Here is an 18464-nt window from a genome sequence, read left to right as displayed (position 1 = left end):
GCTGACTAATGTCATAAAGTTTGGAACGCTTCGTGGCATTCTGGCCAAACTACATTGGGTTGTCAGACCGACATATAAAACAGCAAATTTAACCGACATAACTTTTTTTTTTGTTTGTTTGTTTTTTGAGCTGGATGTTTAAGGTCGGATAAATCTGAAACCTTCAGTTTACACTTCAGTCAGGAATGAAAACGAGTCTGCAGGGATAGAACTACAGTGCGTTTAGTGGATTGTATTGTTGTTAACAACATGACAACTGTTCTGTTTTAAAGTTGAGAGTTGTGAAAATTACGGAATCTAGGACCTTTATAGGCAGTGCATGCCTTTGTAAAGAATGTATCCCTCACAGCCTCGTTTTCTTTCGCGTATATGGATGAATGCACCACCATGGACGTAAATGGTCCATGGATGCACCACTTGAGACTTTATTACGGATGTTGAGGTTTAGATGGTCTGTGCAAAGTCTGTGGGGAGATGAGTGTCCTGCTTTACTAGGAATAATTGGACTGCTGAAAAGTAAAATACCCAAAAATAGATGCATCTGACAGTGGATAACTTGTTTGCAGTTTTAATTTTAATCCATAGCAGTGTGGAATTTTGCTTGAATGTTAACAGCAAATTAAAATATTCTTCTGTGATGTGTCAAGGGAAAAATTCCTGTTGGAAATGTTCTGGTAAGATGACTGACAATGTCCTGAGCTTCTGGATAAAATATTCAGAATGACCATTTTATGCTTCTTTTGAATCTCTTAGCATTAAAATTTTATCTGCACCCAACTCTGGTGCATGAGACACCATAACAGATCACCGTAGTCAGTGTCAGCTTCATCTTCAAGAAGGGACATCTACAGACTGAGTTTCATTTTCCCTTCTTTATTTGCTATATCATACATTAGGTATAAATGGCAACAAGGATTGCATGGAAAAAGCATATAATCTGTTAAGACAACAAAGGCAGGGCTAATATACACTGCTACAAAATACAACATTTTACTTGGTTTATTTATACGTTATGGATCAATATTAGTATATAGGAACACAGATAGTGCTTTGGGTTCAATTCAGGACCTTGCTATTTGAGAGACAGAGAGCAAAGTAAGGCATTCTGTTGATTTTGTCCTCTAAATGAAAAACTCAACAGATGAAAATAAAACAGGTGGACTGAGTCACACAAAGCAAAAGGACAACATAGTGATGCACTAACCAATCTACACATTAAGAACACAAAGTAATGAAAAAAATGATAAAACGAGGAGCAAAGTTCTTGCTCTTCTCTTCAACAAACACAAAACTTAATAGTACCGGAAGAAACATGAATTGCTGACTAATTGGGAAAAGGTAATTCCACCTTGTTTTTGTAATTTGGGTGTCAAATATAATAAAGAATTAATTCAAATTAATTGCAATAGATGACTACAGAAGCAGATACGGCACATTTAAAAGATTAGTTCACCCCATTTTGTCATTCACTCACTCTAATGTCTTTCCAAACCTATAGATTAAAACAGAATTTCCATTTTTGGGTGAACTTTTCCTTCAAGGGAAAGTTAAACAACTTAGGGAAAAAACAAGCAATAAGATTAGCAGTTCATTCATCCATTTGTTCATGTATTCTATCATTAATTCAGCAGCACAGGAATAGAAAGAATTGGGTAAGGCATAAGGATCATCTTACAGCAGAGGAAACTCAAAGCATGCCATGTTAAACCTGTTTTTTTTTTTTTTTTTTTTAAACTGCTATGCAACTTTCTTTACAACAGCCAAGGTAGTGCACATGATTGAATGGCAGATACACAGAGCAAAAGATGCTCTACTGCGATCTCAAGAGCAGTAACAGCATTCAGTTAAAAGTATGGCTACATGAGACTAGTGCACAAAATACTGGATTCAATACTGGCAAACATCGTTGTGGCTACGCAGTTAGTGCAACAGCGGTCCTGCTGGGTTCAGCATGGCACTGACACAAAGTAGGTTTTTGGAAAGACCCAAGAAAAGAAAGATGGGGTTTGCATACAATTTCAACAAAGGTGTTTTTAGCACTGGAGGGATTTTACGGCAGGATCAACATCAATAAGTCACAGAAAAAAAGAGAAGACAGAAGTGAGCTAATCTCACATTTCCATATATTTGCTGTCCTGTTATAAAAAGAGGGGGAAAACATTAAACTGACAAGTATATTAGAGCTAGAAGAAAACTGACACCTGTGATCTAAAATCTAACCAAGCCGATTATCCCATGTGTGATTTTGATCTAAATCTGAAATTTACTACATACTTTGCATTACTTCTAACAGCAGAAAAAGATGGGAAGAACATACAGAATCACAAACTACAATATCAAGACATTAAAATAATTGAAATTCAGAGTTATTAAATAAGTATCTGCCTTGTTCATACTCCATTCTGTAATAAGCTTATAATCTCAATTTTATATTCCATTGATAACAAAACATTCTTCATAAATACACACAAATCTTTTCAAGTGGATTTTCATACCAAAACATGCAGGCAAAGGCAAGTTATCAGACCATAGTAGGATGACAGCAGCCAATCAGCTCACATTTTAAAACCATGGAATCCGTTTAGGTCACACATAACAGCCAAAAGCAAAGGTGTTTTGACAAAGTACAGTTGGAAAATTGAATGGCGAAAGCACATTTGTAAATTATTTCATTATGCAAAGTACAAGGTCATTTCCATGTCATGTTACAGTGTTTACAACAGTACACACCAATGATAACAACGATTACACAAATATCTACCTGAATAATAGCATTATAGGAGCTGACTGTGTAATGATGTGGTTAATACAAAATTACACATTTAAAAGGGACAATAATCATAAAATTGGACTATGAAAGTTACTAAAAACATTTAAACCAGCTAATAATTCAACCTCGGTTTTATGTTAAAGGGAGAGTTCACCCAAAAATGAAAATTCTGTCATCATTTACTCATGCTGGTAACCAAACAGTAGCTGGTAGCCATTGACTTCCATAGTATGGAAAAAAATACCATGGAAGTCAATGGCTACTGGCAACTGTTTGCTTGCCAACATTCTTCAAAATATCTTCTTTTGTGTTCAACAAAAGAGAGAAACTCATACAGGTTCCGAACAACTTGAGGGTGAGTAAAAAATTATAGAATTTCCAATTTTGGGTGAACTACCCCCTTTAACAGTTAATGCAAACTCACTTTCATACTTTTCCCTCAGTTGTAAATTTGCCCTAATGTCACAGAAATTTCACCATTGTAATATAATGAAGTCACATTTAGTTGGTATTAAAAGCATCTTATACTGTTTAAATAGCATGTATTATTAAGTATAACCAAAATGTTGAAGCAGCAAGAGGAGAAATATGGCATAACGGTATTACATTTTACAATCAATTATGTTAAATCCAAACATAATGATGTCAAGGTAATTCGGTAGGTATAGCAGAGATTAGCATTTACTATTCAGTATTAACTTATATGCAGACAATGAGTTTAAGACCAACATAATTAGAGCTTGATATAAATGCCAACACTTAAATATTTTTCCCTCTCATAATATCCCTCATTACCGAAACAAAACACACACAGACACAAAATTTTCTCATGTTCCCAGGATATTTTCAACTATGGCAAAAAAGAGGATATTTTGGATATTTTAATACACTTGGTGAATTAAAGGGATAACGAGGTAATATCTTTATTATTCTGTCATTTATTTTATGGGTAAAAGTGTGTATCTGTTTACTGTGAAATAAAACCATTTTATATGCAACAACAGCATATTAAAAAAAAACACTATCATAACATCTCATGAATCCACAGCTCTGTCGGCTTGTGAACTGCAGAAACTCTTGGCATGCTTTTTTACTATAGAACAAACAGAAAATGCAAACAAGTTGTTAAACTGATGTGCCAAGTTGTCATGTCATACCTGAAATATGTGCAAATATTAGACTGAGAGATGTTTAGTATTTTATTTAAAACATTTAACGACACTTACAATGAGAAAACACTGGAGACTCCAAAAAGTGAGTACTGAAACTGACACCAGAAGTAATTCTGTAAATAGATAAATTAGTATAGTGCTAAGGGGAAGACAGAAACCCCATTGGCTTTGGCGATTACCTTTAGAAATCCTGAAAGGGAAGACTGTCTTAGGAAGCACACAACTCTGTATTTGTTATGGGGCTTTGGGTAGATGTGGTGAAATCATGCTGTGTCAGCCACCAGCGGCTTGAGATAAGATGGCCTCCTAGACTTTTAAAAACTGGTCAGACGATCAGTTTGTAATGTAAACAGCCCTTCCTAACCAGAGTTTAAGTGTTATTCAGTTAAAAAAAAAAAAAAAAAAAAATCTCTCAATCTATTTTCAATCATTAAGGTAAACTCTCCGACTGGCCTACATTGAAATGATGTGAAAAATGTGAAAATAACTGCTAGATTTTTAAACAAAAAAGACATGACAATTCAAGATACTGTGGTTTTGGTTTAACATTTGTTAGATAAAAGGGTAAAGGCAAGGGCAGAGTTTTGGGGTAGTAGGTAGATTCACATTCATTCCCTCTTTTTCCTGTTTTATTCACTGTTGATGAGAGAAGGATGGACGAATTGAGGGTTGATGAAGGAAAATCCATCAAATTCAGCCTGGTCGATGTTGGCGATAACCAGCTCATCAGGAGGGGTCAGCTGTGGCTGTGTGCGTGTGAAGAACTTGTCAAAGTTCTCTGCCCCCTTTCCACACTATAAAACAAAAAAGAGGTAGCAAGAGAGAGAGATTACAGGAAAGAAAAGATTACTTTTGACACAATTTACTGTAATGCTACAACCATGTAGTGTTAATCCCTGCATCAAATTCAGACACAAATGAAAGTCAAAGGTTTGTTAAATATACATTGTAATGCAGACAACAAGCATGGTTTAAAGTTACACTGTTTTATCTGCACATGGTTTGAACTCCAAATAAAGCGGATTTTAATTTTGTTTAACATTCTTTGTTGGAAATATGAGATTTTTATGCCTATTTATACTTTAGTTCCCAAATCCCTCATGTCCAACGCACAGATTTCAGATTATATGCCCTAGTTCCTCTTCATCTGGATAAAGCACAGATGTGGAAGCCAAACACACTGGCAACCGACAGCAGTTTCTGACATGAGTACTTTGCATTAATGTGTTAAAATAAGTGTAAAACATAAAATGAAATGTGGAACTTGAAGTATTTATTTGTTAGAATCTTCTGAGTCACTAAACAACATAGTAATCACTATAGGCTACTAGCTATTCTCATTTTCTATTCTTCATGACAGGCTTGTGAGTAGTTCTAAACCTCATAACCATCTTGACAAATTAACTGAACTACTGTAAGTAGAAGGAACATTAATACCTTTCTTAATACCATGTGTATGAAAAAGTACCAGAAGCACATTTATAATAATCCTATTATTATGACGAATAAATGATTCAAAGCTCCTTATCAATGATATATACATGTGTGGGATATACGGTGTGCAGGATTCAGACCCTTCTTGTTAGGGCTTTCATAATTTTTAAAAATATTAAAACAACAGCCAACAACATTTCCTGTTATGTTAAAAGAAGGCTGTCAATTTATACGTGTTAACAAAATTAAAACATTTAATCATGCCCCTGTACGTAAAGGAATTTTCCTTCCATTGAAGCAATTTAAGAACAGCGAAATGTGACACAGCCACCATTTCATGCATGTGCACATAGACTAACAACTACAAAATAGATTAGACTGATCTAAGTGATGATTTCAGTTAAGCTTATCAATTAATTGGCATATCATGTAATTAATATTTTTAATCGACTGAATTCCCAAATTTTATGCACACAAACAAAAACAGTTACAAGAAAGCAGGAAATAAAGAATATGGAGTTTCCTTTTGTAAAGCTGCCAGATTCCATAAGACATGCAGCTCAAGATGTGGCTTAAAATAGAAGATTTCCCTCCCCCCTTCCCATTGTATGATATTTGAAAGGAGAGATGAATGGTGACTCAAGCACTGAGAGAGATGGTCAAATGTAAATGCCTGTGTCATGCTCTCTTATGAGGCAGATTTTCCCATCATATGTGAATGATGAGAAACTTAGAGGGAACGGTTGTGTTCAAACAAGCATGCAGATCAATTGAAGTTGCAAGTGTCATCATCACACACAAACACGGAGACCATAAAAAGCCATTTTTCAGACACAGAGGTCCATGTAGGGCACTTCCTACGTCAGCAGTGGAACTAATGATTGGCTAAATGTTTAAAATGGTAGCTGTGCTGAATTAAGCCTGTTTAACCCCCACCATTAGTGTGAAAGGGACACAGGGTCTGTATCTGGCCTAGTTTTGACCATGAGAGGAAGCTGCAGTTCAGCTTCAGGATGTCCTCAGGGGACAAACAAACAAACAAACACACACACAAAAAAAAATTTAAACTGACAGGTGATGTTCATAACACACTCGCACTAAAAAAATAGGACATCATAAGAAACACACAAATACTCGAGACAAACTAACCCCTCTCTTCTTTTCTGTTTTGTCCCCAGTGATGTGACAGAATGCCCTATTCAATGATATATGTGTGGGAGAGCATGTGTGCTTGCGAAGGGGAAACAACTACAGTATGACCCACTTTAGAAGTCATATATATGTATGCAGACTGCTTTTGCAGCTCATCCCTCTCTCTCGCTCTCTCCCACTCATACAACACACACACACACACACACACACACACACAACCATACCAAGGACAATCTAAGCTATTTAATATGACAAATGGCTCTATCTCTATCCTTTTAGTATCTTGGCAAAATATTCTCACTTCCTCCACGAGCGCTGTCTCAGAAAAGCAATACCAATTCATAACACGTTTCAACAAAAAACAGTGAAAACTAGAATTATTAGAACCAAAATCAGAAGGCACAGAAATTATACATAGCAATAAGCATTCATCAGGACAGGCAGATGATTACACGTTAGTGTCAGAGAGGTCTTCATTTGTGCTATTTTTTTGTTTGTGATTTTTACATAAAAACTGTAAATTGGTTAACTTTATATTCTTAAAGCATTTACAGTGATAATACTTTAATTTTACTGTAAAAATACTGTCATGATTGTTACTTTTATCATTTTGGAAGTAAAGACTATGGGCCCTATTTTAATGATCTAAGCGCATGGTCTAAAGCGCACGGCGCAGGTGCACTTAGAGCGTTTCCGAATCCACTTTTGTTATATAACGAGATGGGAAAAAAGGTCGGTGCTCCCGGCGCGTGGTCTAAAAGGGTTGTCCCTATGCTCTTAATGAGTAATGGGTGTGTTTTTGGGCATAACGTGCAATAAACAAATCAGAGTCTCATCTCCCATTCCCTTTAAGAGTGAGTTGCGCTCGCGCCATGGCGGATTCGCTATTTAATTAAAGGGCAGAATTTTAAGGCGCAAAGATTGAACGTGTCTCCAGAGAGCAAACGGATCTGCTCATGTGCAAGCAAATAGGTAGTCTAATTCTGATACACGCAATGACTATCCGTTATGACATTTTTATATTTATGTAGCCTACACAATAATATTCTTTTACACTGTAGCTAATCCTTTAATTTTTAATATTAGGCATGTTTGTGTGCTGCTGCGGGTCCCTGTGTGTAATAAGCACATTGTAAACGCGCGTTGTGGACCCGCCCAGATACACATTTTCTACTAACACGCTCTTTATAACAAAAAAATAAATATTGCGCCATTGACTTTAGACCAGGTTTGAGTTGGTCTATGGCGCAGTCTATTTTCAGTTCCTCAAAATAGCAACGCGCCAACAATGCGCATTAACACACCTCTTTTTTAGACCAGCATGCCCCTGGGCGCACAAATGGGAACACAAATTTAAACAACGCGGTGCAGGACGGGAAAATGACAACTGCGTTGGGCTGAAACTAGCAAAAACACTTGCGCCACGCCTTGCGCCGGGTGTATGATAGGGCCCTTCGAGATACCATTTTATTGATAGGGCACTAATTGTATTACCTGTATTATCATTATCAGTACATTCTTAGTTAAAAATGGTTTTGGTAGTTCAAGTAGACTGCTATATTACCATCATTCAAATTTATATCATCATCTCACAGTTAAAAGTAAAATATACAGGTGCCAATATTCCATTTTTTTTTAAAGTGAATTTCTGAAAAAAAAAAAAAAATTCAGCATCGCGTTAGTTCAGGTAGGCCACGTCAGTCAAGCTCGCATCAGCCCACAGTCAGCTGTTCCTGACGTGTACCAATCCAGTCTTGACACCTATCACAAGCAGTCTACTTAAATTCCCATTCTTCAGCGTCTCTACCATCGCATCGCTGCTCGCAATTAACTCCCTCCTCCAACCCCAACTCCATCTAACTAAACCTGTAATCTGATCTGACTTTGTTTCTTCCTTATACAGTTCACTTCATTGCAGGCCTTCTCTATCACGTTTTTTGTTTTCTACAACTCATGCAATTGTGAATTGTAATTATGTATGCATATAATGATTCTGTTCTGTACCCTGGGGGGGTTTTGTCTTGCTGTTCTCCCCGCTCTGTCCAAGCATGGCTGCATGGACAGGCTTGTGGAATGTTGCCCAGAACACAACCATACCGCCAACACTAACTGTATGCAATATAATTGTAATAAATATACTTGACGAAAGTGGTCCTGATTGAAATACGACAACATTTACTCTCCTGTATATTAGTATCTTAATCTGAATCAACATAAATACTTTAAATACATGCCTTTTCAGAGCCACTTCCCCATAAAAACTTTCAGTCGAAGAGCATTCTTAGTTTTTCCATCAGTGTATGATAAATACACACATGTTGAAAATGAATAGACCTGCATGGATTTTCTTACCACTTTGGGTTTGAATGGAGGCTGTACTTCTCTATTTTCCAGACGTTCCCAGTCAATCCGACGGAAGAAAGCATGTTCCCGAATATCTCTCGCCCCCTCTGGGTTGCAGCCCAGACGCTTTGAAGGGTGTTTTGTCATCAGCTGAGACACAAGATAAAATCATTATCATATAAACAGGAAAAAGCTTAATGTGACAATCATAAAAACTGGCATATAATATATTCAGTTTACCATTTACATGCATATGCTCATCATTAAATTTCATGATAACACAATTTCAAATAGGGGTACTGACATGAGCATTTTGTCAACAATTATTCTAGGTTCAATTGCATATGGATATCTATTATGAAAGTGTAAATGTTCATAGGTTCTTTTTCTGTGTATTCAGTGTAGTTTCTTATGAAGTCATAAAAAAGATAACCCTAACAGCTAACCACCTTCAAGACATCCTCAAATTAATATGTTCATTCTCCATGGTAATAGCAGATCTGTACTGCAGATAAAGGCCAGAAGGGACAACAATTACAGACTGTAAACTGAACGCATAAATCTCTGCAGTCATTATAGGGAAAAAGTGTGGAGTTTTTTGAACAGAAATTCCAGACAATGGCAAATGTATGCTGAAAACTACATAAAAGTGTTACTGAAAATCCTGTCCATGGGTGTGATATTCACCACTAAGTGATATCTAAGTGATTGTCTAAGTCTACTTGAGACAGTATTTGAAAGGTGGTAGTGGTGGCTTAAAAATCAAATGTAAACTCAATTAAGTAAAGCTTTAAATGTTTATATAATACCTGTTCTTTTTTCCAATATGCTATATAAATAAGACATATTGTCACTCATAAAAACCCCAAAGAATCTAGAGAAACCAATTTGTTGATATTTTGGACAGATCTGTGCTCCATCCACACAATTCTCACTTTTAACTACAGTAACTATTAACTATGACTTTTGCCTCAATAAACTCCTAATCTGCAGTTTACTAATAGTTAAGGTAGTTGTTAAGTTTAAGTGGTCACACTTTCTTTTAAGGTCCAATTCTCACTATTAACTTTAACTTTGTCTCAATAAACTCTTACTGCTTATTAATAGTTAGTAAGGTAGTTGTTAAGTTTAGGTACTGGGTAGGATTAAGGGATCTAAAATATGGTCATTGAGAATAAGTGCTTTATAAGTACTAATAAACAGGCAATATTCTAGTAATATGCATGCTATAAGCAACTAGATAATTGTGGGAATTGGTCCTTAAACTAAAGTGCTACAGAAGATTTCACAGATGCAAAGAACTTTATGAACTTTGGTAATTCCAATAGCTATTCGGTTCTAAGTAGCACTCATTTTAACAGCCTGCTAACTAAAGAAAAAAAGTTTTCTTTTTCTTTTCTTTTCTTTTCGCTTTAATTATCAAATGGTGATTTAAATTTGCCAGGAAAATTGATTTCAGGTAAATTTCTAATTCATTATCCCGCTATAGTCCCAGGCTTTTCTGGGTCAGCTTCTGACAGCCAATATGTATTCATTAGTAGGTGGCACAGTTTATAAGACACACACACACACATTTCAAAACACACAGAAATGAAAACAGATGAACTTACACCTCTACCACTGACAGAAAGACAGGTAATAGAAAACATTATAAAAGTGAGACAGTGTGTGATGACGCAAATCATCAGCTGTGTAGTGTCCTGCTTGCATCATTATCTCTTTCTCTACCTAACATGGTGTTCTTGCAATGAAAGTAGCAAAACGTATTATGGTATTACCGTAGTTTTCCTGAAAGTACCTTAAAGCATAATGAAAAATTAAATGTGAACAAAAATGTATTTCTTACAATGATGACAATACCTTCAGAAACGGCTAATGCACCCCTGTCATTTTACCCTGTCTTTTGATTCAGAACAAGATACTGTAATTTTTTTTAATTTTTTTATCAAGAACAATGAAACGTTACAGGTCAATGCAAAAAAACAAACAAACAAACAAACAAACAAAAACAATATACTAAATAGATTCAGACTCTACTAAATTGCATGTAACGTGTAGTAATTTAAGAGTGGTTCAGCTGAGAGAATGTAATGTGAGTGTTCAGATATGTCATATAACTGCTTTATTCTTTTTTCATATTGTAATCTTTCCAAAGATTATGCAGAATGTGCTACATTATAAAATGCATCTGTTAAGTTCTATGCATAAATAACATAGTCCTAACATAGTTTTCCCCCCAGGGATGTAGCTTACAGGTATCACATTGAAAACAAAATGTTAAGATGTTCTGGAAACAGTAATTGCTTAAATCCTATATTAATGAGAAAATATGAAATCTAATCATGTGTTTGTTGATGTTAGTTAATTAAAATGATGAAAATAATATAGATTTTTGATTTTGATTGTCAAGTAAAGAAGAAATGGTCTGTTTTACTCTCACTCTAAAATAGTTAAAGTTTTGTTTTTTTGTCAGACTGAAGGTGAATCTAATAACAACACACTGCATTCATGGCAAATGAAACCTGAACACTGATAAAACTTTTATTAAAAATGAAACCAGGGGTTCATGTGTTTTTATCTAAATTGGATCAGCTCCTGCAGTGAATTTCTGATGGGCAGTGAATTTCTGAGCAGCTTCATGTAATATGAGGGATTAAAAGAAGTGATAACAATACAAAAGACATTTTTTTTTCTGTTATATAGATTTCAGTAACTTTCACTGAACACAATTTAAGATACATTGATATCAAATGTCAGTGCATTTCTGTCAGAATTATCTTTGATTCATGGGAACCTAATGACCTGAATTTTGGAATGACTCAGCAGCTCTCTTCTTCTGAGATACAGTATATCCTCCTCATTTGTCAGGTATTAAATGAGCTCCTAAACTTTTGCTTTCTGGTCTCAGCCACATACATCCATTGATCTGGAGAATGCAAAGTTTGTAACTATTAAGCCAAGAAGTCTACAACTATTTTCAGAGGCAAAGATGAAAGATTAAAAAGAAGAATAATGTACTGGTGAATTTTGGTTCCTTGTTATTAACCAACTAGAGAGCAATAATCCTCCTTTTTTCCCAGATTTTCTCTCTCTAATGAGAAAATCTTGAGTCAAGAAGAGAAGGCATACTGGTTCAGATGGGCTTTAGAACCTGGAACATTCTGTTTTTATGTGACAGAACTTACCCCTTTGCAGATGGAAACTGCTTCTTTGGACAAGGATTTAGGGTAGGAGACGTTGTGCTCCATAATGGACTGGAAAAGTTCATCTTCATCCTCACCATCAAATGGAGGCTGTGTAAATCAGTATTAAAATTAATATAATATTATTCAGTTTTTATCCTGATATATAGGTTCTTTAACTCTTGCACTCTTCAAATGTGGGATTATAGATTTTACCTTAAACTCACTCTTACAAAAAGTACAATTGTTCAAGCATAAAATATACCATGGTAAAAACAAGTAAAAAAGGATCATTATGCTTGGACAAAGTGATAATACCTTGGTATTATTTGAAGGATCTTATAGTACCATTTAAATACCATGAAAGTATCTTGGAATATAACGAAGTACCATGGTATTACCGTCTTGATACATTACTGACAACTGGTACCACCAGAGTGCTTTTTTATTTATTAAGATAAGATGTATGTTTTAAATTTATGATATGAATTCTCTAAAACCAGGTGGTGGATGTGAAGAGGTGCATTTTTACCCAGAGATCCTCTCTGAGTACAGCAGCTGGTGTCAATATTATATGTGGATAGTTTCCAGGGCTCGCAAAATTTCAAAATCCCTGGTAGCCCTTCGGGCAGGTACTCTTCAGATTTTGGTAGCCCGAAAATTAATTAACTAGCCCGAATTAAAAAATTACTATTTTCTTTTCTTTTCTTTTCTTTTCTTTTCTTTTCTTTTCTTTTCTTTTCTTTTCTTTCTTTAATATAGAAAATCAGATAGGAGTTTAAATGTCAATCAAAAATATTTTCAATACACAAATATCAACAAATATGAAGGCAGGAATTTTATTTCACTATTTACAGGGTATCTGCAGAATTTTTAAAATATATTTAATTTATGACCCATTTTAAGAGCTGCACAAGTAAAATGAACACAGAATGAGCGGGTTGGACAATGTCTATGGTAACATACAGTTTTGAGCCATAAAATTACATGATTTACAGTTCAGATACAGGTTTCACAAAAACAAAAATCTTATACAACAGCGTTTCAGGCTATAGACCGTTTTTATGAAAAGGGATCAATCAAGCATATAAATTGTTAATTTAAAACGTATAAATATTACTGTCTTAATTGTTTAGATTTTTAGAAGGCACATCAACTTCTTTCTCATTTACAACTCTATGTGTTTGTTGCGTAAAAACATGAGTTGATATCTGCATTGATCTGACCATAAACAGTAAGAAAGGCTTATTGGAAATGCAGATTCATTCTCTGCCACGAGGTGGCGCTTTAGGAGCGCTGAAATATTGCGGTTTCCCCGGAAACGCTGTACACAAAGCAGCGCAGCGCTCATAAACGCTGCTTTATCAGGAATTATAGGTAAAATGAAATTAAAATGTCAACGACACGTTTCTGAGGACAGTCGGTTCCCTTCAGATACATTCACATAAAGACAACCGCTCAGCGTTTTGACTTGAAACATGCAGCGCTCATATTTATTCAATGACATCATTGCCTTTTGAAGTTTAATCCTGCCGTATCGCGACTCTTGTCTTTCCGTCCCCAACTGTAAGACCTCTTGAAATTATAATTAAGACATTTCTTACACCATTTAACATATTTAAAACTTTTTATGGCCTTAATTTTGATACAACTCACTTTCAGAGTTTTTAAGGACCCGCGGGAGATCTGTATTTAAGGTAGCCCGTCGGGCAGGCAGTGATACATTTTGGTAGCCCAACTGGAAAACACAATAGCCCCGGGACGTCGGGCTAGCGATTTTGCGAGCCCTGGTTTCTATACAAACACACATGACCACTACAAATTATATTACAATAAAGCTACAACTGTATTATAAGTTTGTCAGAAGGTAACAGTTGCCAGTGTAGGATCTGATGGTTATACACGTGTACTCACCTGTCCCGCCAGCATCTCGTATAGCAGGACTCCATAAGCCCACCAGTCCACAGAACGGCCATACGGTTGATATGCTATTATCTGAAAAGAGACGGCACAGAAAGCCCTACAGATTACTACTGAAGATCAACATACTAGCAACATAGATAGCATTACTGTTACAGAATACCATTTTTCCTATCATCCCCTTCCCAACTAGAAGCACACATCTCCACTACAAATAAACTATAAAAATGTACTGTATTATATTATTTTGTGTTCTAGTTAAAATAACTAAACATCCCAAAAAACAAAATTGATTCACAAATCAGTGTAAGATAATACATATTCATATAATGTAAAATTATATGACCTGTGTATACTACCATAGGGTGTACTTACTTTTTCACAGCACTGAACTTAGAAATTATTTACATACGTGAAAGACTGTCTAGGAGTACAGCAATTCTTTAGCATGAAAGAGACCCAGATATAAAACAAAACCTAAAATGTTCTTTCATTTAACAAACGAAGCAACTGAACTTAGGTGGGTGGAGAGTAAGAAAGCATGGGTGTGTGCCTTTAAAATGTCAATAATGAAAACACACACCTTTTCTTTTTTTGTACCGTATATTCCAGAATTTCACAGAGCTTATACAGCTTGCAATCAGCTTTCTTGGCTGATGCAGTTCACAGCACATTAATGTGTGTGTGTGTTTCTATGTGACATCACACTAACACTATGTGACAGTTCTAGATCATGGCTGTAGCCGCTCAAGGTTTTGTTCGTGGCTCTAGATGTTGATATACACACAGGCTAACTGAGGTGCGCAGAGCAAATATCAAATTCAGACTAAAGAATTACTGAGAAGAAAACAAATAAACATCTACTGATATCACCTCTCAACTTAATTATTAACCAAACTGAAGAAGCAAGTGACAGAATAATGGATGGAAAGATATTTTCACACTGGTAATTTGTATAATACTTCATAAATTCACATGTTATAATCATCTAATCACATCTAATCCCAGTGAGTGATAAAAGTAAACAGATTTAACTGATAGCAAAAAGGCTCAGGCCAGAGACTGTATTTAAACTTCTCACCTTTATTCCTCTTGAATTTAAAGAGATCATATTATAGGCTACTAACAATATCTTGGCAACACGCATAACAGACCAAATTAAAATTAGCATATTTTATTAACTCAATGGGAGATCCTCGCTAAGATATGAAAACAAATGTGTTACAAATTTACGGTTAGCCATGTGTGTTACTGCTGCTCTACCTTTGACACACTTTACACTCAAGTTAACAAGCAGCAGTGTGTTCCCAGATAACACGCATTACTCCTGCATAATATGTAGGTTAGCAAAAGAGACAGAGAGAGAGTAATGCTCTCAAAGAAAGTTGGAAGACAAATGTCCACTAATATACATACACTAAAAACCCACACGCTTTTTTTTTTTTCATTTTGCAGCTTCAGAAAGCAAAACTGTGTGTGTGTGCTATGTCTGTGTGAATATACAGACACATGTGATAGTATTTTAATGCCACATAATAAAAAAAAACAAAAAAAAACATAAAAAAGTAAATATCACTGTTAATTTCAATAACAACAACAACAAAAAAAGCTACAACATTATACTAATATTAATATATAGCGAATACTATGGCTTTATTCTCACTATTTTGACTTTATTCTTTTATTGCTATGATTTCTAGTAGTTCTAGTAAATAATGCTGTCATAGACTCTAGTCATAGAGCTAGTAAGAATATTATGAGGATGACAAGGACATTACTTTACAAACTTTGACAGCCACTCCTACACTGACTGGTTTGGTTTGTACCTAAAAAAATCAACAGCATTCTAAGTCTGGTTATGTGTTAGACCATTGTGGCTGCCTTTACAGCAATGACTTTTAAAGACTTGCTGTAGGAGACAACTCTGCCACCCACTGTCATGTCATGCCACTGCAGTTTGAGTATTTGGGGGAGAAAAAAACAAAGAAAGGGACAGAGAGAGAAAGAGACTGTGAGTGTGTGTCTGAGGATGTCTGAGCAGATAGAGGTCATCAATATGAAGTGTTGATGTGCCACAGATAACCTGCATTGTAAGAGCTTATGTGTCACTTGTGGAGGCATCCTCATGCTAAGGCCTGCTCTGGGAAGTAAAGTTAAGAGAAAAAGAGCTTCAGTACAGAGAAATAAGGACAGCTTCACACTAGGATCTGCTCTGAATATGAAAAGATCTATATGCAGAAAAAAGGGTAGAAAGAAAGCACTGAAAAATGGTGGTTTCCATTACTGCAAAATGTTTAAAATGGTTCTATTGTAGTGCATCATTAATTGCAATGGAACATTTGCTGTGATGATGCATTTCCACAGTTATTAACATCATACATGTAGCAAAAATAGTTCCCTTTCAGTCGGTCACTCCGAGTCACGTCGGTGACCGACGAATTGGGATCTCGTCAGAGAGACCAATCCACTTCGAGTGTAACTAAATGAACCAATGGACATTGGCATGTGCTATTTCACATCTGGCTGCCACTCCCCACAGCGTGGGTATAAGAGGCAGCAGGTGCACCGCAATAATTCATCTTTTCGCTTCGGAGCCGAGCGGTAGTGCATCAGTACTGCTCTCTACTTCGGTGTTGCAGAGAGAACGAGAGTGCGGGCGTTACGGCAACAGCAGCGGTGGTTACGGTCTCGCGGCTATTGAGTCCGTGCTGACAGCCACACCAGGAGTGTGCGGTGGCCAGCTCCCCTGCGTGCTTCAGCACTAAAAGAGCTTTTTAAAGATGTCTTATCACCCGTGCTCTTCTGGGTGTGGTCGTTTCCTGGCGCCTCAGGATGGTCACGATTGCCGCCTCACATGTCTGGGCATTCAGCATGCTGAGGAAGCTTTCATGGATGGTTCATGTTCTTCTTGTGGGGACATGACCATCTCGGAGTTGCATAAAAGATTCTGCTATGTCAAACGTGGTGGAGTCCCTCTGCCTCTGGCGTGATCCAGCATTCGTCCCGCCACCCGGGGTGGTGCTGCTTCCATTGGAGTCAGAGGTGATTTAAGGATCACGGTGAGGGCTTCCCCAAGTGGAGTTCCTCTCCCCTCAAGCACTCCGCAACCAGTGGAGCTCCCGACGGAGCGCGCTGGGCCCTCTGTTGGACAGAGTGCACCACGCGTTTCCTTCGGTGCCCCCTCCTCCACCACGTCCCGATCCTTCGAGGCTGGATGAATGTTTTCTCGGTGGGGGTTGCACTGGTTCTCAGCACCCCCCTCCGGTGCCATTCTTCCCGGAAGTGCATGAGGAGCTCACAAGATTGTGGAAGGCACCTTTTACTGCCCGAAACAAATCTTGTAGCTCCTCCACCCTCACCACCCTTGATGGTGGGGCCGCTTTGGGGTACGCGGGCATCTCCTCGGTGGAGCGGTCTGTGGCCATGCAACTGTGTCCAACAGCCGCTACCACTCTGCAGGGTGACCCTTGTCTCCCCTCACGAGCCTGTAAGTGTTCGTCAGGTCTAACTGACAGTGCTTACAGAGCTTGTGGGGAGGCGGCTTCCACCCTCCACGACATGGTGTTACTGCAGGTCCACCAGGCCAAAGCCCTGAAAGACCTGCACGAGGGTGGTCACGACCTGGTGGTTCTACATGAACTGTGTGCTGCGACGGACCTTGCGCTTCGAGCGAAGGAGGCCGCACAATCTGCGATGTCCACGCTAGTGGTCCAGGAGTGCCATCGCTGGCTGTGTCTAGCTGACATGAAGGAGCATGAGAAGGTACAGTTGCTGAATGCTCCCTTGTCGCAGACTGCCTCTTCGGCAATGCTGTCGAGAGCTTTGCCCAGCAGTTCTCGGCAGCACAGAAGCAGACTGAGGTGATCAAACACATCATGTGCCGGAGGAAACCTGCTGCTTCCAGCCTGGCTGCAGTCCCTCAGCCTACTTGTCGCCATGGGCGCCCCCCTGCGGCCACCCCAGCTCCCACGCAGCCCTTCGGGCTGTCCCTGTCACCCCGTGTCTTCACCAAAGTAGTAGAGGCAGCACTTGTTTCTTTGAGAGAACGGGGGGTGCGCATCCTCAACTATCTCAATGACTGGCTCATACTCGCACAGTCTCGCGATCAGTTGTGCACACACAGGGACCTGGTGCTCAGACACCTCAGCCAGTTGGGTCTTTATCAGGCAGGACAGCGGTCCCACTGAAATTTAGTCAGAGGCTCTTGGGGTATATGGCGGCAGCTGAGGCAGTAGTTCTGCTCGGTCTGCTCCATATGAGACTGCTTCAGTACTGGCTCCATGGCCGAGTCGGTGGTCGTGGCAATGCGGTACTCACCGGGTTCAGATTACACTGGCCTGCTGCAGAACCTTCAGCTCGTGGACAGATCCCTCATTCCTTCGGGCAGGAGTGCCCCTGGAGCAAGTATCCAGGCATGCTGTGGTATTCACTGATGCCTTGGCCACTGGCTGGGGATCCACATACAACAGGCACGCAGTGTCAGGGCTATGG

The 18464-nt window shown here is 37.9% G+C and overlaps 1 protein-coding gene across 2 annotated transcripts in view; it reads right to left on the bottom strand.

Moving 5' to 3' along the window:
- Window positions 1-856: 856 nt before the first annotated feature.
- The window catches only part of prkcaa (protein kinase C, alpha, a), a 133667-nt gene continuing 116059 nt past the window's right edge, over window positions 857-18464 (bottom strand). For both annotated transcript variants that reach the window (XM_058778563.1, XM_058778562.1), the window contains 4 exons: window positions 13968-14048; window positions 12057-12164; window positions 8881-9021; window positions 857-4736 (listed from right to left, as the gene is read on the bottom strand). In XM_058778563.1, coding sequence (XP_058634546.1) covers window positions 4572-4736; window positions 8881-9021; window positions 12057-12164; window positions 13968-14048 — 495 coding nt within the window. In that variant the 3' untranslated portion in view covers window positions 857-4571. The remainder of the gene's footprint in view (window positions 4737-8880; window positions 9022-12056; window positions 12165-13967; window positions 14049-18464) is intronic.

This window comes from Onychostoma macrolepis, chromosome 06, assembly GCF_012432095.1.
Source record: "Onychostoma macrolepis isolate SWU-2019 chromosome 06, ASM1243209v1, whole genome shotgun sequence".
NCBI lineage: Eukaryota > Metazoa > Chordata > Actinopteri > Cypriniformes > Cyprinidae > Onychostoma > Onychostoma macrolepis.
This window is presented reverse-complemented; position numbering and strand designations above follow the sequence as displayed.